The sequence below is a fragment of the Choristoneura fumiferana genome, chromosome Z (assembly GCF_025370935.1).
Source record: "Choristoneura fumiferana chromosome Z, NRCan_CFum_1, whole genome shotgun sequence".
NCBI classification, from domain to species: Eukaryota; Metazoa; Arthropoda; class Insecta; order Lepidoptera; family Tortricidae; genus Choristoneura; species Choristoneura fumiferana.
The window spans coordinates 12506197-12531725 of record NC_133472.1 but is presented as its reverse complement, the minus strand read 5'-3'; the positions used below and the strand labels follow the sequence as shown (position 1 = coordinate 12531725).

The following is a 25529-nucleotide window of genomic DNA, read 5'->3' as shown; positions in this document are numbered from 1 at the left end:
TGTTGCTAAATATATTTGAGCCTAAAATATTTACTGTAAGTTATATTTTTTAAGTTTGTACACTTCAAATAAAATATTTTTTGATTTTTATACCTTACTTTCATCACTGTGACTACTTTTTGTTTTACGTTGCTTGAAATATACAAATGTCCAAAATTAACTTGGCTCTTATTGGCTATTAATATATTGTTAATTTTGTCTAGGCACAGAGTCCCATCAGGCATTGAATTAACGCATTCTAATGGAGTTCTAATATAATGACGATGTAAGTTAATTGTATACTCCAACTTCACATTAAAAACAGAATACTAAATTTTTTCATGTGCTACGTAAATTGTCGTAACATAAATGCTTACCTAATAATATTGAGGGACGTCCATGTTGCTCGTAACTCCTTAGTGTATTGTTAATGTAGGTAGTTTTACTTTCGTGTCAGTGCGTTAATTTGGGCGGATATGGCTAGGTTAAGGTTAATTGGGAGTTAACAATGTATAATGCTGTGTTTACCACTACTTATCATTGGTCACACCTATACTAGGTATTCAAACACATTTTAATAAGTATTATATTATTCTTATTTTAATTTTAAGCTGCGGTATGGGTTTAATTATAGGTAATTGTCTTTTGTCAACTCATGGGGAATCTGTTCTCGAGTTCTAGTAGCTTGCACCAATTTTGCTTAATATAAGACTTTGACCGTTTGAGTAACGATATTGTGACGTGAATTTCTAAATTACCTAAATAGAAATAGGCCACTTATTTTAATTAGCATGCCGTGCCATTACCTCATTGGTTTTGAATATTCAACTGAAAAACCATTTTTACAGCATCAAAAGATTGTTCTACGTAAGAGAGTCAAGTTTACTATTATATGTAGTTATTTATTACAGAACATATTATTTATTTTGCTATACTAAAATTAACGACCTACTCATTTGTAAGAAAAATTAGAATTCCATATTTTGTCCAACTACTTCTAGTTCAATGATACTTGTAAATTTTAGTAGGCAAAATTATTAATTATTTAAAATTATTTGATTTTACAGAGGAGTGCGTCTGAGATAGCCATTCCATCCTTCACGTTCTGAAGTGATAGTTATAGAAGCAATTATTAATAGCTTGTTTTATAATGATGTGCACATTATTAAGTGGCACCTTATATCTAACTTTCTTCGTGACAGGTTATTATAATTATTAATATTCGTAAAATACGACGTATAGTACATAACATAACAGACAATTTATATATTACTTACACAGTTATAATTATTATGCACTACTTAGAACGCCCGAATACCACGAAATTTATTGTGTGGCTGTGAATACTCTTAGCCATGTTGTACGTATGCGTATTTTCTTATAATTCTAATTAGTGTTGAGTTGACTAACTTATGTTGTTGCGATGTCTAGGTCACGCTTGTCACTCCCCGTTAACATACATAATAATAACATCCGCTTGCTAGTTATGATGTTGCTAACTTCGTAGTTTGTAAGAATTGTATGTCTAGTTAAGCCGACACCTTAACCACCTGTAACCAATGTATATCCTCGTATATTCTACGATTATTTTAAAAATCAATAAATAAATCACATAAAATTTCAGTCCAATAATGATTTGATTCCTATATTTATTTTAAGTTGGATTAGGCCATAAACATCAATACCGAAAACATATAATACTTAATTTACTTAAGAGTAATAAATATTTAGAACATGTACCGGTGTACCATGTTTTCCATGAAAAATACGTAATTATTAATGACTACCTGATACTGTTACGAAAATGCGATTAAAAATAGATAGTACTTTTTCTTTGAAAATAATTAGGTACTTAGGTATACATAGTGATTCCTTTAACTTATTTATTCAATTTCATTATAAGTTATGTTATGACCTATCAGAGATAATGAGAACATGCATTCATCTGACTCATTATTATGAATCAAGTGCTTTTCTGAAAACTTCATGTTTCGGTAGGAACAGGAAGGCTTACTATATCATGCCTCGACTCATTTTGTTCTCAACAGATGTTTAAATAATCATCGATCAAGTGTAAGTACTTCGTTTTCGTTATGATTATGAATGATCCAATGTTTAAACATGCCGTACGGGTCTTTGTTTCCGAATTCGACATTCGGCTTGATGATAAATAACAATCTCTTCAGAATTCACTCTGTCTTAGTTCGGAGACACGGTTGCGCGTATTTCTATAATATCGACTTGAATAATATGTATGGTATATCGTTAATATTTTTAAGTTATTTGTTACTGGAAGTGGTTCCGTGTCCACATTACAAAAGCGGGCCTGCGCTAGACGTGGAAGCGTTGGTCGGCACCTGGCTCACTGTCTACACTCAACCAAAGAGCGTGAATTGTTTCAGTTTGCAAATTAGAGCTACTACAGAGTTGGTAAGATGCTTTTCCCTAAATAACGACAACATTTTATTAATATTGGCCTGTGAAATGCATGTCTACGATGTGTATTTATATTCAGAGATCAAGTAGACATTTTCGATTAAAAAAATATACTGAGCGACGCAAAATTTGGCCCATTCTACATAAAATTACCTATTAAATACTGCATAAATTTCATATAATCACCACTTCAATCTATAAGAGAAGACAAAAATTTTAAGTGGCTCATCTCGGCAATGAATAATTTTTCAATTCTTAAAAACTATCTGTTAAAAACTATATGTTACAGTTTGATTAATTCGAGTTAACACTTGACAGATGGGCGTGCCTTCAATCAATTTTCAACTTTGACGTCATTCATATAAAGCCATTTTTAGTATACCGCTACCCACGTTTACAGATTATGTAAAAACTATTTTATTTGTATGACCTCAAAGTTGAAAATTGACTGAAGGCACACCCATCTGTCAAGTGTTAACTCCAAGTAATCGTACTGTAAGTACATGATCAGACGAGTAACATAATACCAACTCAATAAAACTTCGTGCTAGGTGCATGTGCATTGTATTCGTGGTTAATTGACACCGGAGCGTCTTTGTCAGTTCAGTACCGTCAGTACTAAATAAAACATCAACAACTGATCCGTAACGAGTGACATCCGATGTCAAGTAGGTAGAATGAATAATGATAAACTAGCTTTAACCCGTAGCCAAAGAGCCCGCAGCTTCGTCTGCGTTTGCATGCAGTAACCTTTACGAGAAAATTTACAATCTTAGGTTCGCCCGAACAACGCCATCTTATTGGTTGCAGAAGAAGTTAAGTTAACACGTTATCTTGAAGGCCAAGGTACGAGTACCTATTAGTCTGGCCAGCAAGTCGCCTGACCCAAACCTTGTTTTGGCAACTCTCAACAATGTATGTACATAAATCAAAATTGAGGAGCGACAAATATAAAAGTCGTTCAGATTCACACGAATGAACCTAAGGGGCCTTCCATAAATAACGTCACACGATTCGGTGCGCGATTCTATTTCTTCGAGTTGCACTTGATTGTACATTAGGTACTTACTCGTATGTATACTGAACGGCAAAAAATCTGGCCCTCAAATGTATGCAGTAATAAATAATTTTGTATGGAGAGTGGGCCAAATTTTGTGCCGGTGAGTATATTTTATTACCTACCTATGGGTAGAGTCATTCACGATGACGCGTGCCGTGGTTCTTATTACAATGCCATTAATGTCTAATTTTGACAAAATCACGCGTCTTTGTGGATGGCACTAGGTATATTGGCATTTCACTATTTCAGTGTTTGTGGTGTGGTGGTAGTAGGTGATAGATGGGTTTGTGTAATTCGTGTGTGTTCTTACAGTGTGCAGGTTGAGGAACTGCATTAACACGCATATTTTGCATAAACTTAGCTATCATAAGGTCGCGGGTGAGCAAAGAAATTATTTTAGTTCAGTGTAGTAATCAAGTACACAGAATACCTAGGTATATGTAATTTTTGTATACAGGAGCGCGATCAGTACATCATGAAATTTGGTAAAATCAGCAATTCAGTGGATTGGAGTCAATGTTTCCTAGAAGTGCTGTCGCCCCAAGGGAAGCACTTTCTGCAAGGGAATGGGAGTGACAGTGGACTCCTAGAGAACATCTTTCTAGTGCAAAATTCAAAAGGTACTATCCTAAAACTATACCGTAACATAAGTAATCTTAGCGAATGCTCTATGTTCGCTGGAAGCATGTGTTTTCAATGAAGGTATGCTCCAGAGGTAAAAATAGGAAGTTAAATAAGTTACCTAACATATACTTCTAGTTGAGTAAATTTTTAAAGCAACGACTGTCCGGTAACGTATGAACTTAAATATATAATTTTGCTAAAATAACAAAAAATTTAACCGACTTCAAAAACCTTGAAAATAATTTTCTACTAGTTTGAAGTCGGTGCCTTAGCCAGTAGGAGTGGAACTATAGTCGTCTACCTCACCTACATACTATATACTGGGCTTCAATCAAGTAGAAAAATATTTTCCAGGTTTTTGAAGTCGGTTCCATTTTTTGTAAAAATAGACTCTTTCATAGTTTTACTGATTTGTATACAAAGTGCATCTCACCATGATTCCATTAGCTCAAACACGGCATACCTAGTTATATTATTTTTCATCACACTTGCTCGTAAACAGTGTCGTAACATGCAGGCTACCTTAGTTGCAACCCCCCAAATAAACCCCTCGACCTTAATGTGCTTGTCATGAAACCCGTGGTCGGTAAATGAGTCATTGCGCGTACACATTGTCTTGTCATGAAGCCCAAGGTCGGTAAATGAGTCGGTGCCCGTACTGATGGCGCTGCGCCGTGCCGCGTGCCCGTGCGCGCGCTGCTGCAGGACGACATGGACCACCACATGCACATGCACGTTGCGGCGCATGCTGTGGGAGGGGGAGGTAGAGGGCGACGTTGCCAAGAGCACAGCCTAAGGTATCGCCAATATTTGGAAGAATTATATTTTTTCTTTTACAAATATAAAATTTTACTTGCAAATGTGATGAAAAACATTGTATGTCGCACGGGCGGTACTAGAATTACGAACATCGACTCATTAAAGCCCTCAGTCTTCGACTTCGGGCTTCTCATAGACTCTCGTTCGTAATTCCTTATTTACCGCCCTTAAGACACAATGTACTATTATAACAGAGTACCGGTACCTACGGTCTTCATCATCAGGTCCAGTTCATCAAATCTGGGGGCACAGTGGTGCCCCCGCCAAGTCGAGCGCGAAGCAAATTCAAATCATTTATTCAGTAAATAGGCCGCAATGGGCACTTTTACACGTCATTTTTTAAACTACCAGCGCTTTCGGAAAGACCATCATTGCCAAGAAGAATGCGCCGCATGAAACTTGGCAGAAAGTCATTTTTTCAACATATATTATTTACAAATAAAATACTTAAAAACTACAGTATACAATAAAATAAAATAAATTACAAAAATAAAATAATAATACAGGGATGTATTGGGTCCCTTAGTTACAAAACTAAACACTAACAGCCTTATTCATAAAAAGGTAGAGCCTCCTTCAAGGAGGCTCTAACTTTTTATGAATAAGGCTGTGTGTATTATCTACGTTCAGTGGAAGAGTAGACTGCTTCCACCGTCATAAATAAAAATAATAATAATAAAAATAATTTAATTCTGAAATTTACATTTCAGGTCAAGTAACCATTAAGCTTTTGGATTCCGAAGGCAAGCTCACGTCTGCCGCCCCCAAAGTTAGCTCACACGAACTCATGTCATGCTCTGAAAGCAGAGCGGTACCGAGGGCATGGTATTGCTTCCGTTCCCATAAGCTCTATGGGATCATCTTGGTAACTTCGTCGTCGCGAGCCTGTGACTAGAAATTAAACTAAAAATATACAAGTTTAAAATCCATAAGCTTAACAATATACAGCCTTAAATATAGCAAGGGGATATGGAACGTCTCTGAGTTAATAATAAATAATTCAGAGATGTATATAGTCTCAGAATGTCAAAGTACTTAAACTAATTTAATTAATTAAATTATACAATCTTCAGAGGTGTAAAAAGCCTCCAAATGTCAAAAATTAAAAATAATTATTAAAAGAAAGAAATAAAGATGTACGTAAGGTCTCCAAATGTCAAACTAATAATTTCTCCAGGATTCCATCATCAGATCCTGACTTGGTGTCAATGGGACCACCTGAACTAAAAAAAGAATTTTAAAAATTCGGCCCACAATTGGCGGAGTTATCGCGTAACAAACACCCGAAGTTTTTGAAGTCGGTTAATTTTTTTTTTAACTGAAAATAGAACCGACTACAAAAACCATGAAAATAATTTTCTACCAGTCTGAAGTCGGTGCCTCAGCACGAGCCAGCAGGAGTGGACCTATAATCGTCTACCTCACCTACAACTATACGTGTATATTGGGCTTCAATCACTCCTGCTGACTCGTGCTCAGGGACCGACTTCAGACTGGTAGAAAATTATTTTCATGGTTTTTTGTAGTCGGTTCTATTTTTTGTTATTTTTTATTTTTTTGGAGTTGGTTTTACTTTTTTGTTAAAATTTTTCTTTTTTCTCACTTTTTAGTGATATGTAGCCAAAGTACATCTCACAACGATTCCACTAAGCCCAAAAACGGCTTAGTTACGTTGTTTTATAACAGAGTTCCGTTGCCTACCTTCCGGCTTCAGCATCAGATCAGTTCGAAAGAATCATTAACTTAAAGCTCCTTATTAGTCGCTTATCTAGGTAATTAATCATGATCGTTTAGACGAATAGACGAGCGAGCATTACTTAGCTTTGACCAATTCCATTAGTCATCCACGGTCTTCTTCATCAGGTTCAGTTTACCAAATGAATGTAAGTTTATCTTAATGCTAAAAATGTCAAAATCGCTATAGGTGTGCCTATAAAAGGTTTGCCCTCGATTTCCCTAGGATCCCATCATTAGATCGACTTGGTGATAATGGGACCACCTCAGAAGAATACCCTTTCGATTAAAAAAAAATTTGATCGGGTAATCGGTGAACATACGATTTCATAGAACTAAAACGTAGTGGTTATATGCTCCATAGAATCTTGAAGTCGGTTAAAAATGGACGACGACGAATATGATTTTAATGGGCTACACTAGACACTGTTGCGTGAGGTTATTACGCGTGAAAACAAAGTTTAGGTACCATAAAAATATCGAGCATGCCACAGTGTTGCATAGTCGTTTTGTCGGAAAAGGACAAATGAAAGACAAAAAAACACAACATTCATTGAAACGTATATTTGCCATAATAATTTCAGATATTGCAAAATATTCATAAAATTATTATAATTATAAACGTAGTGAGATTTGACATTTAGACCTCACGCTACACTCTAGCGGCGAATTCATTCGCGATAGCCCTCATTGAGTTTTATACTGTAATGAGCTCTCTATATTTATTTAAGGTTTTTTTTTTTTAATGGCAATATACAAGTTCGGTTAGAACGGGATAAATCAGCAGGGTTACTACGAAACTCGAAGATCGTATCGTACCGTCCCTCTCGCGCATGTATTAAGTAGTATGAAGTGTCAGAGGGACCGCACGAAACAAACTTCGAGTTTCGTAGTAGCCCTGCAGACGTCAGCAGGGCTACTACGAAACTCGAAACTTGAAGTTCGTATCGTACCTTCCCTCTCGCTCTTATATTAAATAGTATAGTTTCAGAGAGACCGCACGACACGAACTTCGAGATTCGAGTTTTGTAGTAGCCCGCTGCACGCTACGCTTTTTGTATTTCGCTCAGTGTTGCCAGATGGGTTTTACGTTACGTTCCGTTACGCGCAGCTCTTAAAAATAGTACGCAAATTCAAGTTTGAGTACGCACGCAGTACAATATTTATTGACAAACTGTGCTTTATGCAAAGGCCTTAAAAACCGACTAAGTGCGAGTCTGACTCGAGCACCGCGGGTTCCGTGCAAACTTTCACTTGTCCAATTTTAACTCGCTTTTAGCTTAGGTCAGATTTGTCAATGTCACTTGCTTTGCTTGCCACGTAATCTATAGAAGTATTAGTAGTTAACATTTTTGGGTGCGTTCCTAAATAATATTAATCGGAGAACCTAAAAAATATATTTCTGTCAAGTGGAGGAACAGCTAGGCTGTCAGGTTCTAAAATATAGAAATAGTACGCAAATCGACCGATGAGTACGCGAGTACGCAAGGCCATAAAATAGTACGCCGTGCGTACTATTGCGTACCTATCTGGCAACGCTTTTGCCCGTTCGTTGAGCGTTCGTTCGTTGGCATTCGGCGAACCGTCCACACTGGATTCGATGTAATCGTACGATTCCTTTGATGTTACCGCCACGCTCCGGATCGCCGGCGAATACCAACGAACCGTTGGCCCGGTGTGAACGCGGCTTTAAGGCTCTAGGTTTGTCCATGGCACCTACTTATGGATTTACTTAAGGTAAAGGGATTTATCCCTTAGAAAGGTCAAACATATTTTTGGCTATGATTTCGTAACCCTTAAGTATTTTTGGATCAGAATAGGACAAAAGTTTTCAAAAACCCTATTCCTCGAAATGGTTTTTGAATCAGGGTACATTGGTAAAATATGAACAATGCCAATTCTGTGTACATAATTCGGCGTCTTTCAGGTGAATTGTCTCTACACAAGCAAAGGGCGAATCAGTGGCAGATCTTCGGGCACCGTGGCGACGAGGTGTTGGTAATGCGCGATTGCGCGGGCGGCGCGGCGGCGGCGTTTGCGCGCGCACCTTTCTGGCCCACCAGGACGCATCTTCACGCCATACTTCACCGCAGCGGCGTCGTCTGCGTGGCGAAGGACCACGTGCAATGCGAGCCTGAACGGTTCTACGGGCAACACCCTACGAACGATGATTTGGATAGGGATTCATATGAGGCGGAATGATCCATACCCACCTATCTATTAACTGACGTTAAAAAGAGGTTGTCAAATCGGTTTATTTATTTATTTCAACTAGGTATGTAAGGTAAACGTACGAGTGCTCGTCACTGTCCCAATAGTCGGCATCTTTAATCTTATGTCATTATAAATAGAGAACACAGCAGGGTGTCGTCTGTTGGGCATTATTATGTCGAGCACTAGGACGTATACCTTAGCAGTTAGTAGGTAAACCACTGGTTCCAGCACTATCGGCGTACTAAGGAGGGTTTTACCGGCATTTGTTTTTCTTTTATCTCATAAATCTAAGTTCGTATTGGGAAATGTCTGACTTGCCAGCTGGATCTAGTTTAGTCAGTGTAGAAGTTTTTTGACAGAAACCAAGCCATGCAATGCAGATAAATCTGCAACTGTTCTTGAGGTAGGTGCCTCTACCTAAGTAACTGGCTATTGTTGCAAAAAATAAAACAAATCCCAATCATCTTATTTCAAGCTCAGTAAATGTATCGTTTATTTGGTAGTGAGTGTTTATTTTTCGTAATAAAATAACCTATATATCTTACTATCTTACCGTATAATTATATGTCTAAAGTGCAAATATTGCATTTAGAGTACGAAATTACCATTCATGAGCGTAATATTATGCCAGCGGACGAAAAATAAGTAGGGGCGGTCCACAACTATCTCCATCTCAGGCCTCGGGTCCCACTCGATACCTGTGTGAACAACGCTTTATTTTGTTAACTAGTAAAGCTATAGTAGATTGATAACCAAGGGTGGAAAGTGACCCATTTCACCAGAGATATTTCGAATCTCATCTCTCATCATTTCTATTTCTAAATAGTTCTAGGGGAAATGGGTAATTTCACCCGAGTTAGACACTATACTTTTCATTTCGACTGTGAGGAAAATAAAATACCACAAAAAATGAGAATAATAATAAATTGAAATTTACTTATATCCAACCTTCCACGGCCGACTATTTAAAAAAATCGTGTTGGTCACAACCAAGGAGCTTATATACAAAACTGGAGGTTGAACGCCGAACGAAGAAGTTTGACCTGTATTAATTATTTATATATTCCATCTCTTTCTTTCACATTTCACGGATGACTTCCATCTCTTTCTTAACCTAACTAAAGAAAGAGATGGAATATGTTCATGACGTAATAAAGATCAAATTTCTTGTTTCAAACGGATGTTCGGCGTTCAACCTCCAGTGTTGTTTGTATATTGGCTCCGTGCACGACATCAGCGCCACCTAGCGTCCGCAACTTTTCTGGCTCTGTTGCTCTGACGTAAACCTATAACCATCCTATAACGTATCAATTTATAATACAAAATTACTGTAATACCGTGATTTGGGTGGACAAATGGTTGTGAATTAATTTTAGGTCATTAAAATTAAATGAGGTAAGTAAAATTTATTCAAAAAGTGTATTTTATTTTCGTTGTGTCAGGGTTTGTTTACTTCATGTTTAGTTGTACTTTTACTGTACCTAATACGAAAAGATAAAGTTATCTTATTGGTTTCTTTGAATAATAGTAAAATTATATAATTGTGCTTATATCGCTAGTAATAAATGAAATATCGTTTTCAGATCAAAATGAGTATCATTTTGAAGACCGGTTTTGTGAGTATCACTCAATATAAAATTTCAACCACAAACCGTTTCATAAGGAAAATTGCTGATGGACATGTCCGAAATGTAGAGTAATTAAGAACAAAACAGGGACAGTGTTCAATAATTCAAGCTCGCATCATATTACAAACATCTATTACTAAAATTAGGTAGTTAAAGTCTATACTAATTGCTTTGTTAATGACAGATTCATATGAGTATGACAGATGACAGAGCCAGAACTATTTCTACTTTTGGCCACCATGAGCGCAGCGATAGATTTCATTACCCCCACCTAGTACTTCGCACCCTCCCACACGTGCATCTAGATGGCCAAGCCGAAACGTGAAAAAAAGTGTCATTGACGTATCTCAATTATCTTCGACTCCGTAACTAATCGAAAAATTAAAAAAAAAAACTTTCATTTGTTACTCTCTGCTTCGGGTACAGAACCCTAACTAAAAATTATTTTAACTTCCATAACAGTTCTATAGGTACTTATACTCTTCGATTTATACGTAGCGTCAGAGGGACAGAACGACACGAACTTCGATTTTCGAATTTCGTAGTAGCCCCGCTGCGCTCCATTCGTGATATAAGTATTGCAGCAATAAGGGTGGCAAATGCTTTGATTGCATTTTACTTTCTTAGGGTTCCATACAGAACTTCCTTCTTCCCCGGGATTCAAAATATCTGTAAGTATACCAAATTTCATCTAAAACGAAAACAAACAGTCTTACAAACTTTCGCATTTACAATATTAAGGGGCTTTTTCACCATCCATTGATTAGTGTTATCTGACGGTTAAATGTGATGCCGTCTCCGTCTATTCGAATAAAACAAATAGAGACGGCATCACATTTAACCGTCAGTTAACACTAATCAATGGATGGTGAAACAGCCCCTAAGTGGGATTAGCGACACTTTAAAAAGTACTTTCAGCGATATTTAGACTACAATGCCATTGGGTGTCTAGTTAGGCTTCATTACAATTAAAGGTTGCTGTTCACCGTCGTCCTTGAAAGCGTTGCGTCCTGCTTCGGCCCAGAACATCAGACGTTGCACGGCGTGTGAAAACTTCAGCGTGTTACAGTCTGTCTCGTTCGTGCTCAGCAAGCTTGGCATTCCCATCTGAAAACATTGTATTGTAATGTAAGTAATGATTTAAACTTTTTCTGTGATCACAATACTGCCCGCCCTCTAAAGCCAAAAGCCGGTATCTAAAAAAAACACTTTTGTGTTACCTATTTGTACCAACAACTTGTAACTGAAGCAGAATGTCTCCTCCACGACGGTATAAATAACGCCGATAAGTACTTACATATATCGCCTTTTTCCTTATTTGGGCAGAATACTCGGCATAGTTTGTGGCTCTGATATTTATTTCTCATAAGTTGGTCTCATTTAAAGGTTAGACGCTAAAGTAATGATGACCTCATTCAAAGTGCCGGTACGTACGGTCGTCAGTGCTTAACAAGGAAAAATTGTGAAGTTGGTTCGAATGTCCTCCTAAAACGCCCAAAGTCCTTTATAGAGGACTTATCAGTAATTTGATATTGAACTCTCTCAGAAATGACATAAAGTTTCATGTTCATAAAACAAAAATTTGACTTGAGCGTTAGGAGGATAAGTCGATCAAGATATTGGTTTTCTTACAACTATGCTTTAATTTCATCATATCCGCACTAAATACCCAGCACAAAGCGGAACTTTTCTGCTCTAGATGCAGAAAAAATGTATGCAAATCCTTTATTACATTGTTTTAGATTTTTTTTAAATGCATCACCAAAGAGGTAACACAGTATTTTTGGTATAAAGTTAGCATGCAAAGTGTAAAAAAGTCTAGTGTTAGGTTGGTGAACCTGACGGTCTTATGAAATTTGAGAGATTGCGTACAAATAATTGTTACCAATCCTACCAAAAGCAGTAAGTAGCCGTACTTATATTTAAAAAAAAACTTTGTGTGTTTGGTTGGAAAACTTGGCGCCCATCCGAAATTTGACACATTTGACAGATAAAAATATCTGCTACGGCACTGGGTACTGGCTACTAACTCTGCTAAAAAAAGTAAGAAATTAAAAAAAAACAAGTTGGCGGGAACCTTGTGAATTTTCCGTGGACATTTTTTGAGAGTGCGAATGTAAACTTACAAAAATGGAATCATCGAGTGCTACTGACATTTCTTTCCTATTCATTGTTTAGCATGAGTTTTTTTTCGTCTACTATTCCTACATGGCTACTACGAAACTCGACACTCGAAGTTCATATCGTACCGTCCCTCTCGCTCTCGTATTAAATAGTATAAGTGTCAGAGGGACCGCACGACACGAACTTCGAGTTTCGTAGTAGCCCTGCAGTAATAGTTGAAAGAAAAGCAGATTATGCACCTCGCATTTAGTAATTTATATTGCCCTCGTGCTTTTTAAAGCCCTCGCTTATGCTCGGGCTCCAAATCGGCACTCGGTGCAATAATACATAAGTTTCTGCTTGGTGCAACAATCTACTATTACCACCCTAGTTTGAATGACATTTATTTTTTAGCGCTTAAAACGTCAAAGCTAAGTCAATATGACAATCAGCCTTATTGTTCTATTTCTGAGAGATTCCTGAAGTAGGAACTGTCATTAAAATTTGTAAAGCAATTTCTTGGTCGACTAATTATTTATACCTATCTAAGATTTAAACGTATTTTTTTTACGCACACCCTGCATTTCCCATCTGAAATAGGGAATTATTTAGTAATAGATGGTAATTGATTTGAAATAGGGAAGCGTAATAAGGCCTAATTAATTACAGTTGCATACGTGCATACGTTACTTTCCTTTACATCGATTATATTAAATCCTCTATCATGCGTTCAAGAACCATTGAGAATGACTTGCATTGCAACCAGAACTATGTCTGCCCCACGAGCTCCTGCGCCTGAAGGTTGAACCTTCTTGAAAGCCCCGCCACCGCTTCGGTGCGGTAATATTCATTACTTGTCGTAATTACGATTCTGCCGTGTTCATAATAGAATCCAATGTCGCAATGCTGGTCATTATCTATCCTTTTTGAACGCATAATGGTGACTTTACTATGGGTGTAGATAAAGGTACAAGTCAGTCCAGTCCTTTAGATTTCAAAGAGTAAAACCTTAAGTCGAATTTTTATTTCTCTAGTTACTTTCTATAGTTACACCATTCATTGATTTAATTTATCTGACGGATAAATGTGATAATAATAAATAAATATCTTGGGACGATTGACATCAATTAATTGACCTAGTCCCATACTAAGCAAAGCTTGTATTATGGATTCTAGGCAACGGACAAACATACTTATATGTATAGATAAATACATACTTAAATACATATTAAACAACCAAGACCCGAGAAAAAACATTCGTAGGTACTATTCATACAAATATCTGCCTCGGTCGGAAATCGAACCCGGGACCTCAAGCTTCGTAGTCAGCTTCTCTAACCACTTGGCTATCCGGTCGTCACATGCAGTCTCTGTTTGTTTTGTTCGAATAGACGGAGACAGCATCACAGTCAGCGTCGCATTTTATTCGTCAAATAAAATTAATCAATGGTTGGTGAAACATCTACTTAATGTTAAATTCATATACCTACGTGTTTTAAAAGAACGCACGAACATAATAATCCGCCTAGAGTTGTGAACACAAATAGGAGGTCACACTCTCAGTGAACGACTTACGCTAGCCAAATGGACCAATGACCTTATAAATTAGGACGGCGGCGACATAGGGTAGGGCGGGGCACATTGAGCAATTTTGGAATTAACGTCTTGTACTTTCGTGATGGTTTGCGTTAGAAACATGATATATATATGATATCCGTTTTGACTGTAAGGATATTTATCTGGGAATAAACGTATCCAGACAGATTTTCGATATTCTGTGTTGTTTAGCAGAAATTCGCTTTTTAAGTGAACAAAAGTAAACATGCTCAACTTACCTCGATAGTGAGGTAAGCTGAGCATGTATAAGAGGTAAGTTGAGCAAGGTGAGAATTTTATGAAGAAAAATAGTTAAATCATCATTATTTATTGCTTATATTTCTTTATTACGAAGAAACTAGTCTTTTAATCACATATTTTAACGGAGTTTTTGAATCACATTTCATTAGTTAGGACTCAAGAACTGCCTGTCGTGGTAACTACCTAGTAATATAGATAAACTTCAAATTATAATTTAATTAACACTTACTACGTATATTCTATACTATCATAATATAATACTAGAATGAAAACAACAAACAAGATTTGTTACTTCTTTGCAACGATCATGTAATCAGTTCAATCAGTAATGCTCAACTTGCCCCGTGAAAAACTGACCAACTAGCCCCCTGCCACGTTTTTTATTAAATCTACGGTTATAATAAAATTGGTAATACCTACGACAACAAACGTATTAAAACACAATAGACAATATTTACTAAATAAGTTTACTAAGTACTTATGCTTACCTGATGCCTGAAACATCTGTTTTCAAAATTTTAGAAGTAAAATACCACAGTTAACTTTTTTTACTTTTTAACTCTTAAAAAAAACAAATGACGCGTGTCACCAACTCCTACGTCGCGTGGCAACAGGTAATGGCGGAAAGTGTTCCCCTCCCCCGGACCTCACTTTCCGCCATTTGATGTTCCTATGTCGCGTGTTTAGTTTTGGAGATATTTCAAATGCTCAACTTACCCCCTTGCTCAACATGCCCCGCCCTACCCTACTGAAAGCTGAGAATCGATCACTGTGGCGCCAGAACACCCTTCTAGTCTCGTTTACCTTATAAAGGTATTTGGGCTTAGGTATTCAGTCTTAAATTTTGCACTGATCCGTGCTTAAGCACACGAAAGGATTGGCTCAACCGAATGAACATGTGCTAACTTACATCTTCTAGTTTATTTGGCAACAATAGAGTCATACGCAGCGTGTAAAGGGGGAGCGTGACCGCCGCCCGTAGTTGGTGCATAACTGCGAGCACGCTCTCCAGCCCAACACTCGTCACTTTCTCGACGAGCTTCCTCAGCGACGGCTCCTTCGGCACCAACATCAGCAGAGTCAGGCCGGGCGTAGCGTAAGAAATTTCTATAGCCTGGAAACACAAAATTGTAATTATATAACGATTTCCGCTTAAGTAGACCGTGTGCGGAACAAATTGCAAGCTATTTCTGTGAAGAAAACAATGCATTATCGACATGTTTGACTCTCCGGTGTAAAATGTAGGTAAACGGGTAAGTACCTAACAATAAGTAGTAATATAATTATAATGTATGCCTATCTTTATACAAAAAGGTACTTATACTTGAAGGACATCACGAAGGACATCGATCGTCAGTCAAGTAAGTGGTACAATCATCAGCGTCTTTCCACGACATGTCAAGGCAGTACTATTAGTTATTCTGTGGTGAAGCCCTCAAAGCCTAGTGCTTGTGTAAATTGATCGGTAGGTTAATAATAATAATAACACAAAAGAGTGGACCCAGTTATCGACGTCAACGGTTTGAGGGAATTCGAGTGTGCATTTTGAGTCATGTATGAGTATTTTATAGATTCGTTACACAAAAATCAGTCTACACTCAAATATAAATAAATAAAATAAATATCACGGGACAATTCACACCAATTGACCTAGTCCCAAAGTAAGCTTAGCAAAGGTTGTGTTATGGGTACTAAGCAACGGATAAATATAATTATAAAGATATAGATACATACTTAAATACATATTAAACACCCAAGACCCGAGAACAAACATTCGTATTTTTCATACAAATATCTGCCCCAACACGGGAATCGAACCCGGGACCTCAAGCTTCGTAGTCAGGTTCTCTAACCACTAGGCCATCTGGTCGTCTAAAATATGAAGAGAATACTTAATAATAGGTAGGTACAACTACAACTCGATGATCCTTGGTACCAACTTACAACAGATGACAATAATCGCTATGATATTGGTTATCATTAGGGGGCGTAGAGCGGTGTCATGTAACACTAATGCCTGGCAGAGAGAGCGCTGCGTCCTGCGCGTAGTTGAGTCCAGTTGATCATCGATCATGTTCCTGTTAGCAGCCGCGCTCGCGCTGCTGGGCGCCGGCGCCGCGCACGCGCAGACCGACTGCACCGCCCCCACCGCCCCGCCGCAGCACCACCAAGCGCGGCTACAGGAATGCCTCATGGAATCGTACAGCTCAGACTACCGCCCCGTCTTCGACCATAAATCCACAGTCAACGTACAAGTCGGTTTCATACTTAAATATATCAGCTTCGATTCTCTAGAAGAGACCTTCACCGTTCACAGTTGGGTGTCGCTTACATGGCAAGATGAATTCCTAAAATGGGAACCTGCTGACTACGGAGGATTAAATATGATTCTGATAGAGAGTTCTAAAATATGGACTCCTGAATTGTCGTTGTTCAACGCGGACGCGAGTAAGTACCAATCGGATTCGTTCTACACGACTTGCAGACTGTTTAATAACGGCACGGTCACGTGCGTCCCGCACATGGCTCACTCTGGTATATGTCGCACGACCTTAACACGATGGCCGTACGATGCACAGAACTGCACTTTATATTTTGGCTCTTGGATGCACACAGGAGAGCAAATCAACTTCACTTTTGACTCTGTAAGTGCGGTAAATACGGACCAATACCAAGATGGGCCCGGTTGGCGACTGCTGCAAGTGGCAAAGAAACGATACACCGGCCACTACCACTGCTGCCCGAACGAAACGTACCCCATGTTGAGGTACACGTACGTTATGCAGAGAGAAGCGGCCGGGCCGGCGGCGGTGGTGGTCGTTCCCTCTATAGCGATCGTGCTGTTGACGTTGATATCTTTGACGTTAGATATTAAGGATAATACGAGACTGATCGTAGCTTGTTTCAGTCTCTTCTGCCATTTCGTTTTCTTAACTGAGATCGGTTATGACATTCCCAAAGAGAGCGCTGATACGCCGATCATTTTGTTGTTCATTCGTGACTCCATGATCATAACGCTAGTGGCGGTGCTGCTGACTCTGGCGCTGCAGGCGCTGCGCGCGCGCACGGCGCCGGCGCCCGGCTGGCTGCTCTCCCTGAACCGGTTCGCGACCTCGGGCCCCGCCAAGTACGCCGTCTTCACAGAGTTCGATCCCGACAAGACGTCCGAAGAAAAAGTCGCGCTTGCAGAAACTGCCGCCGGGCCCAGTGCCGCTGCCGCTGACGAACCCCAAAGAGCTTCCGAATGGTTGCAGCTATCTAACATATTGAACAGCGGTGTGTTCATTGTATCGTTCATAACATACGCCGTGTTAATTATCTGTTACATTCCTCGTAACGACTATTGATCAAGTTCTACATGTACTTGTATTAATATAAGATTATTATAGATGGTCACGTACTTATAACTATGAATATATTAATAATATATCAAATGTATTTATTGTTTTCAAATGGCTTGAGATAACTCATTACACTAAGTACTCGTATGGTTGGTGATGTAACTGTTAAAATCAGTTTTTACCTACGTAAGATCTTGACCAACATTTTATATTTTGCTTTTTAAAGTTTTACCCGTATTCACTGTAATTCAGTCAGAAATATATTCTCTAGTGCAACGAGAATACCTATATACAGTAGACTTCAAACTTGTACCTAAATTAATGCTTCTCGCAGTTCTACAGCAGGTTTTAATTTATTCACTTGGTATAATTATAATTACAACACGCGTATTTATTACCCGACTGCCCGAAAGAGGGTTATGTTTTTTTTTTCGAGCGTATGTATTTCATTAACTGTCTGTAAATGACGGATTTAAACAAAGCCTGTGCACAAGGTTAAGTAAAACCATATTCTTCTGCCGTTGCCGTTGGCTTAGCCGTTGTTCGTAAAAAAAAATACACGGGGGCGTATTCCTTGTCACAGGCTACTGGTCGCATGCGACATCGCTTTGAGGAGCTTAACCGTATAACTTATTGAATAAAGCCCTGTTAATAGTAATACCCTGAGTTTTATATTTATACCTAGTGCCATCCACGAAGACGCGTGATTTTGTCAAAATTAGACATTAATAACATTGTAATAAGAATCACGGCACGCGTCATCGTGAATGACTACCTATACTTGTTAACTATACGAACATCAGTAGTGAGGAGCGGACATTTTCGTTAGGCGACCCGGAGACCGAGAGAAGTGTGAGTTAGGATGTTTTCGGATGTATAGCATCTTTCAGTTACCTACTTAGATTGCCATACTAGTCCGCACTGACTATAATACATTAAGATTGGTTTTTTGGAATCTTTTTGTATTTTTTATTTCAATTCCAAATTTTTACTTTTACGGTCATCCCGTAAAACCTAAATTGTAAAAACCATTCTGATAATCTTAATTTGATTGCTTAATAGCGATATCTCTTGTCCGGGTGAGCGGTTAGTTCCAATGGAATGCCAAAAGTTTCTCGATGAGGGCTACGGTATAGATGTCGCTAGCGTCACTGCTTAAGTGGCTAAATAAGAAACAAACAAGCTGAGATATGTGATGCATAGGGGAAATTCGTGTCTGTACCGTTGACCAGCAGTGGTGTAGCGGTATAGCACGCGGTACGGAATACCGAGGACCTGGGTTCGATCTCTGTGCATCTTTATTTCAGTTTATATTTTCAATTTATAATACATTATCCAATAGTTCACGCAAGCGCGCGGCAATAAGTGCGAATAAATAGGAAAAAAACACCATTAATTGTAGAAAAGAAAGTAGGTAAATACTTTGTAGAAAAAACACAGTGCAAAGTGCAAACAAAGGCTTGCAGAAAACTGAGAATAGCACACATGTTCATAATATTTACTACACCCGGGACTCATCACGCTACCAACGAGTAAAAATTACCTCCACGAATAGAAAATAAAATACCTAGAATAAATAAAAATAATAAAAGAATAGAATAGAGATGAATGATGATGACAGGATGGAGACTAGAGTTGTTGCCCCATAGATTTGCACCAACCTCGGCATCCCATTCATGAAGATACGCGTAGCCGACGATGTCATTGATCCGGAACAGTCGCGTGTACCGCGACGGCGCGGGCTCAGCGTCGCGAAACAGCAGCGAGTCGTTGAGCAGCGTGGGCGCCGCCCGCCAGCGCCCGCGCATGTACAGCGTCCCGAGCGCCACGCCGCACACGCCTGACGACAACTCTTCCTCTTCAAACGTGTTGTGCATGGCGCCACCGGAATCAGCCTCCACCTTTTGGAGTAGGTATGAACTGACGATTTAAAATAGAAATAGATATTTATTCGCTCTTCGCAATATAAAGAGAACTTAATAAAAAAAAATTAAGACCCTCCCTTAGGGTTTAAAAGAAATAAGTTTTTGTAAAAACTCGACGGTAACCATTTCATTGAGGGATTTGGTGATCTCAGCAGAGGTTTCGGAGCCGTTGAGCCAGCTCAGGCGGAGCGGTAGGGCGGCGGCGGCGCCCTCCTGGAACTCGCGGCTGGCCTGCGTGGCGTGCCCGAGTACGAGCCGCGACGTCCACCGGAACTTCAGGACATCACTCGACTCCGGCAGCCAAGACACAACCAGTCTGATCATGTCGATCTTGTCCTGATATCAAGTTTTTTTTTACATTTTTTTTCATTTTGAATACAAGCTATTTATTTGGCGGTACTTTATTATTTTATAGCAGTGTCATCGCACCTACTTAAGTGTCGGTACATATTAATTTATTATATCAAATTTTAAATCGGTTCAACTATTGGAAGTGGAACCAAAGGTAATAATCACTTTATAAACGGCGATAACAAGGTTTGAATATAGTACGAGTATACTCTCCTTTTTTCTCTTTCGGTTCTTTGCCGTTTCGCACAATTTATTTTTTCCCAAATGTTTTATTTCCCAAGTCATGATTTACTCTGAAACCATATTATTTTCGGAACTTTCATAAAATAAACCTAACCTAACCTACTGTTCTCTATAAAATCATAAAAAAATACTCTGAGAAAAAATTTTGGTTTCGGAGAAATCTTATAGTTGGTAAATGAAACATTTGGTAAACAATAATTATGCGGAAACGCAGGATACCGTGTTTATTATAAAATGATTCGATAACAGTCTCAAACATTACTCACCGCTTCAGTCATATTTAAGCCCATACATTCTTCGATTTCTTGTGTAACATTTTTGTCCATATCCGTGGATAATGTTACGAGCAACAAATGTAAGAAAAGTCCCGATTGTAGGAAGCTTATCCCATTTTCTCTTCGATCTTCAGGACTTATAGCAGTTAATTTTGTGAATGCTGACTGCAATAAATAAATGCTGACGAAAAACTATAGTAGGCAGAGGCAAATGTTTTTTTAAACTTAAGCAAATTTAAGTACCGAAAATACAAACTGAGACATAGATGCCCAGAAAAACCAGAAAAAGAGACCAGCGCTGGGAATCGAACCCAGGTCCTCAGCAATCCGTGTTGCGTGCTATAACTCCTACACCACCGCTGGACAGGAGTCTAGACACGACTTTTATCCTATGCACACATATCTCAGGTTGCTTTTTTCCACTACGCTTAAGCCGCAGCACTAGCGACATCTATGTTGCGCTCTCATCGAAGAACGTCACATTATTTTGGAAAAAAACGCTCACCCAGACAAGAGATGTCTCTCAAATTATGATTGATTTTTGGAGTCTTTTTGTATTTTTTGTTTAACTCCAAATTCGTTACTTTTACGGGTATCCCGTGAAACCATATCGAAAATTCAAACTGAGACATGGATGCACAGAAAAACCATGCTATAACCCCTACACCACCGCTGCACGCAGCACGGATTGCTGGGCTGGGTTCGATTCCCAGCGCTGATCTCTTTTTCTGGTTTTTCTGTGCATCCATGTCTCAGTTTGTATTTTCAATATGGTTTCACGGCATACCCGTAATAGTAACGAATTTGGAGTTGAAATAAAAAATACAAAAAGACTCCAAAAAACCAATCATGTATTATAAACCTTTTAAATAGTGATAAATAGGTACATAGTATGATTTTTTAGTGTAAAATACAATAGGTAAACATAGTGAGTAAACGGTGTGGATTTGGCGAGCGCTTTATCAAAGTTGGCTTCATTGAGGTTTGTGGTTCATAAATTGCTTTATTAATTTTGCACAAAAACAAATAAACCACACAATCAGACAGTCACTATATTAATTATCGAAGCTTTTATAAAACATCTTTAATTAAAATCGCAAACCTAAAGGTAAATATTCAAACGACATAGCCAGCCGTTGCTATGCGACTCGGTCGCCTTAGCAACGGCTAATAACGCCTAGCAACCAAAAAACGCTGAAAAAAACACGTTTCTTGTATAACGACCCCCTTCAATTTGTAACTTTATTTTATTTTTAGTTTGTTGTTATAGCGGCCACAGTAATACATAATCTGTGAAAATTTCAAGTGTCTAACTTTTACGGCTTAAGAGATAGAGCCCTGTGACAGACGGACAGACAGACAGACAGCGGAGTCTCAGTAATAGGGTGCCGTTGGCACCCTTTGGGCACGGAACTCTAAAAACAACTATCTTATTGTTAGTAGCATAAAGGTGAATAGTTTTTTTTAAAGTACCTAATATCGTACACATTATCATTATTTATGACCATGATTGTGCATATAGGCGATTTGACACACTGTGATATTCCTTATCACTATAATTATAATCATATTCAAATTTAAATAGTAAATGTAAAATTTTATAGCACGTTTTTCACCTGTGGCAATAAACGCAAGTGTCATATATAATGTAAAATAGCTAGCTGTTCTCCGCGACTCCGTCTGCGTAGAATTCGTTTATCGCTATCCCGCGGGAACTATGCAATTTTCCGAGATAAAAATTATCTTAATATCTTTACCAAGGTCTTTAACTATATCCAAAACAAATATACTGAGCGGCAAAAAATATGGCCCTCAAATGCAAAAATACTTGAAGTAAGGATATTTATAGCTTTCATGATAAACACTCCTTAAAGAGTTATTCTGCAATATGTTTTCATTTAATTGAAACATTTATATCTTCATGGTTTGATGTTTTGAAAGGCATGTAGTTATACTTCAGCTTGCTGGCAGGTTTAGCCTTATCATTTAACCTAGCGTACCTATCGTCGAACGGTGTTTCACTAGTTTAATCAACTAACTGACTCCCCTGGACATATCAGCGCACGAAAGATATTAATTACTCACTGTGCATTGACTGCAAACATCTAAACAACTCTACTACCTATGGGTATACCCTACTAAAATTCAGGAACTTTGGTCACACATACCTATGTCGAGAAAGAAAGGTCTGTGGTTGGTCACTTTCAACCGTATAAGTATTCGTTGATGGTAAAATCAAAGATGTTCATTGTAAAAATAAATCGAATGACTACAACGTACAGTCTCGAGCGTTTATTTGAGACCCACTTAAGATCGAATATTTTTTATGACATACATTTTGTATGACAATACAAAGGATTTTTTCACGAAATGGGTCCCAAATTAACGCTCGTGACCGAATATAACTAAGGCTAACATTACGACGGAGACAGGGTTTAGTTGATTAAACAGCTCACTCAAACTTCTATGAATGGCCCACATAGCTGTTATACTGATACTAAGAGTTACACACTTACCAAGAAAAATTTGCGTTCCAGTCGATCTAGAGTTTTCTTGAATTTTAGAAAAAGTATTTCATTTCTAGTCAATCCAGATCCTGGTAGGAAAAAAATCTTCCTAGTTAAAATGTCATTTGAAATGGAAATGTTCTTAGAAGTTGTTGAAGAGTACTGCACAAAATTTCCGTTTTGATGTTCGGTTGTCGACACGTCTGTTTTTGTTAACATCTCATTGTACTCTGCTGTAACGTTTTCAGCACTGCTTGTTGCTGTTGCTTTCAATGATGTGACCGCTGGTTCGGTAAAGGGATATCTATTTATCTTGACTGAATTTGTTGTTTGCTTGAAGTCACTTAAAGTCATTGTATTTTTGATTTTTAGCAAATTATCAATTTTCGAAGATGTAGCTGTTGGGGGATATCTATTTATCTTGACTGAATTTGTTGTTTGCTTGAAGTCACTTAAAGTCATTGTATTTTTGAATTTTAGCAAATTATCAATTTCCGAAGATGTTGTAGCTGTTGGGGGATATCTATTTATCTTGACTGAATTTGTTGTTTGCTTGAAGTCACTTAAAGTCATTGTATTTTTGAATTTTAGCAAATTATCAATTTCCGAAGATGTTGTAGCTGTTGGGGGATATCTATTTATATTGACTGTATTTGTTGTTTGCTTGAACTCACTTAAAGTCATTGTATTTTTGATTTTTAGCAAATTACCAATTTCCGAAGACGTTGTAGCTGTTAGAGGTGGCGAACTTTTATAAATATTAAATTTGGGTGGCGCACTTTCCGATATTATTTGTCGCGGTTGATATTTATATTGAAATGGCACGTTCTGTGGATTCTCGAATTTGTTCAATTCTACGTCGTAATGTAATACAGTCGTTAGAGGTACCGTAAAAGTATTTCTTGGCGTAAATAATCGTGCGTCAAATCTGGTCGTAGGATATATAGGTATAATGTAACTATTACGTAATACTGAACAGTCAATCCTTTGACCATATAAATAGCAGGGTCTATTCCACGTTGACTGCACTGCCTTGGGAGCGTGATAAATTGCAATATTTTCATTGGCTCTGACCACGATTGTCACCAGATTCATTACAATGATACAAATATAAAAAAAAACATTCTTCCTACTCATGTCTAGGGCACGAAAACTTAATCTCTAAAAATAATCATCGAAATCGTATCACAGTAGGGGAAGTTAAAAAAAAACACATTCGAACAGAAACCACCTCCTTTTCAAAGTCGATCATAAACACATTTCATTTCACTGCTACTTTAAACCGTGAAAAATTTTGTGCACTCGCCACCATGCTTGTCCACAACTCGAATCTCACTGCGCTCGTCATGCGCCCGAAGTGAGCTTGGCTCTGCTGCTGTTCTTAACAATTAATCATTAGTTTTGTCATGCATAATAAAATGCACTATACGGCGAATTATGAGCTAAATTTATTTGCACTAAAACGGCTATTATTACATAAGCATTACTTTTTGTTTTCAGGCAGATTTGTAGACATGCTTTAAATTAAAATTCAATACAATTTATAAGCGATTTAAGCCATGGTAGCCTACGGTTGAATTCGAGCCCCGGCTCGCACCCCTGAGTTTTTCGGGATTTACGTGCGAAGAAATTCAATAATGTGTGATCCCAAACCGCACTGGGATTACGAGAGCTTATTATATATATATATATATATATATATATATGAGGCCTAAGATGGTACACGAGCTACGGCCGGGATGATAGGTAAGCAGAAGTTGGACCTTCATTAAGGAGTTATCGGCAGGGTTTGTAGCTAAAATGCAAGGCTTATTATTCGGGTAATTCCATCGACGTATTATTTATTAACTTAAGATAATTCGAGACCCTATTTACATATATCGTCTTTTTCCTGTTCGGGGACTTTCTCTCTCTTTCTTCATCATAGGCTACGAGTACATACATATCCCTATCAAATAACTTGTTACCACGCTCCATTAAAAATACATTGAAGGCACGATACACGAGGATCCCTGGCTATAGTTGTACAACTTTAAAAGGATAGTGAAAAGCAAAAGGTTTTTGCGATCCTTCTTGCGGAATAGAAAAAAAACCGGCCAAAAGCGTGTCGGACAGGTCCGAAATAGGGTTCCATAGCCATTACGAAAAAAATAAGTAATAATTTTCTAAGGATTTCGTATTTTGTACGGAATATTCCAAGTTTAGGTATATTTTATACCTTAGGCTGCTTTTTCTTAAACTACTAATAATTCTCAAGAAAACTTAACCGTTATAGTTTTCCTTGTAAGTTTGATATACTTACTACCATTCTGATTTTTTTAATTTTTTTTAAGTTCGATTTGAATGAAAATTTGCAAAAAAAAAAAAAAAATTTTATTGTACCGAAATTACATATTTCTAGCATTGATAGTCCCTGAGCAAAGCCGCGGACGG

General features: G+C 38.0%; 3 protein-coding genes across 9 annotated transcripts; 2 read left to right on the top strand and 1 right to left on the bottom strand.

Moving 5' to 3' along the window:
- Positions 1-2188: 2188 nt before the first annotated feature.
- LOC141427565 (uncharacterized) lies at positions 2189-9368 on the top strand. 4 transcript variants are annotated; one of them, XM_074087144.1, is made up of 3 exons: positions 2189-2409; positions 3933-4095; positions 8580-9368. In XM_074087144.1, exons 1-3 carry the CDS (start codon positions 2230-2232, stop codon positions 8852-8854), a joined length of 618 nt encoding a protein of 205 aa, XP_073943245.1. In that variant the 5' UTR covers positions 2189-2229; the 3' UTR covers positions 8855-9368. The 4 variants fall into 4 exon arrangements, with proteins under 4 accessions (XP_073943245.1, XP_073943252.1, XP_073943266.1 ...); XM_074087151.1 differs by lacking the exon at positions 2189-2409 and adding an exon at positions 2707-3083; XM_074087165.1 differs by lacking the exon at positions 2189-2409 and adding an exon at positions 3424-3476.
- A 75-nt stretch (positions 9369-9443) lies between these two features.
- Positions 9444-24452, bottom strand: LOC141427545 (uncharacterized). Of its 4 annotated transcripts, XM_074087089.1 has the most exons (8): positions 23106-24452; positions 20581-20754; positions 19844-20056; positions 19457-19696; positions 15365-15568; positions 11481-11601; positions 11019-11163; positions 9444-9564 (listed from the first exon to the last, which is right to left on the bottom strand). In XM_074087089.1, exons 1-8 carry the CDS (start codon positions 24231-24233, stop codon positions 9540-9542), a joined length of 2250 nt encoding a protein of 749 aa, XP_073943190.1. In that variant the 5' UTR covers positions 24234-24452; the 3' UTR covers positions 9444-9539. The 4 variants fall into 4 exon arrangements, with proteins under 4 accessions (XP_073943190.1, XP_073943209.1, XP_073943201.1 ...); XM_074087108.1 differs by lacking the exon at positions 11019-11163 and having other exon boundaries at positions 11461-11601; XM_074087100.1 differs by lacking the exon at positions 11019-11163 and having other exon boundaries at positions 9447-9564.
- Positions 16488-18455, top strand: LOC141427562 (acetylcholine receptor subunit alpha-like). The gene has a single exon (XM_074087131.1). The coding sequence runs from the start codon at positions 16527-16529 to the stop codon at positions 17799-17801; it is 1275 nt and encodes a 424-aa protein (XP_073943232.1). The 5' UTR covers positions 16488-16526; the 3' UTR covers positions 17802-18455.
- Positions 24453-25529: the final 1077 nt, after the last annotated feature.

Excerpts from the sequence above, each read along its gene's own strand:
- LOC141427545 (XM_074087089.1), bottom strand. The coding sequence starts at position 24,233 with ATGAGTAGGAAGAATGTTTTTTTTTATATTTGTATCATTGTAATGAAT. Across the intron at positions 20,057-20,580 it reads GCTTAAATATGACTGAAGCG|GACAAGATCGACATGATCAG; the intron begins GTGAGTAATGTT and ends ACTTGATATCAG. Across the intron at positions 15,569-19,456 it reads TTCATGAATGGGATGCCGAG|GCTATAGAAATTTCTTACGC; the intron begins GTTGGTGCAAAT and ends TTGTGTTTCCAG.
- LOC141427565 (XM_074087144.1), top strand. The coding sequence starts at position 2,230 with ATGTATGGTATATCGTTAATATTTTTAAGTTATTTGTTACTGGAAGTG. Across the intron at positions 2,410-3,932 it reads TTAGAGCTACTACAGAGTTG|GAGCGCGATCAGTACATCAT; the intron begins GTAAGATGCTTT and ends TTTTGTATACAG. Across the intron at positions 4,096-8,579 it reads TCTAGTGCAAAATTCAAAAG|GTGAATTGTCTCTACACAAG; the intron begins GTACTATCCTAA and ends GGCGTCTTTCAG.
- LOC141427562 (XM_074087131.1), top strand. The coding sequence starts at position 16,527 with ATGTTCCTGTTAGCAGCCGCGCTCGCGCTGCTGGGCGCCGGCGCCGCG.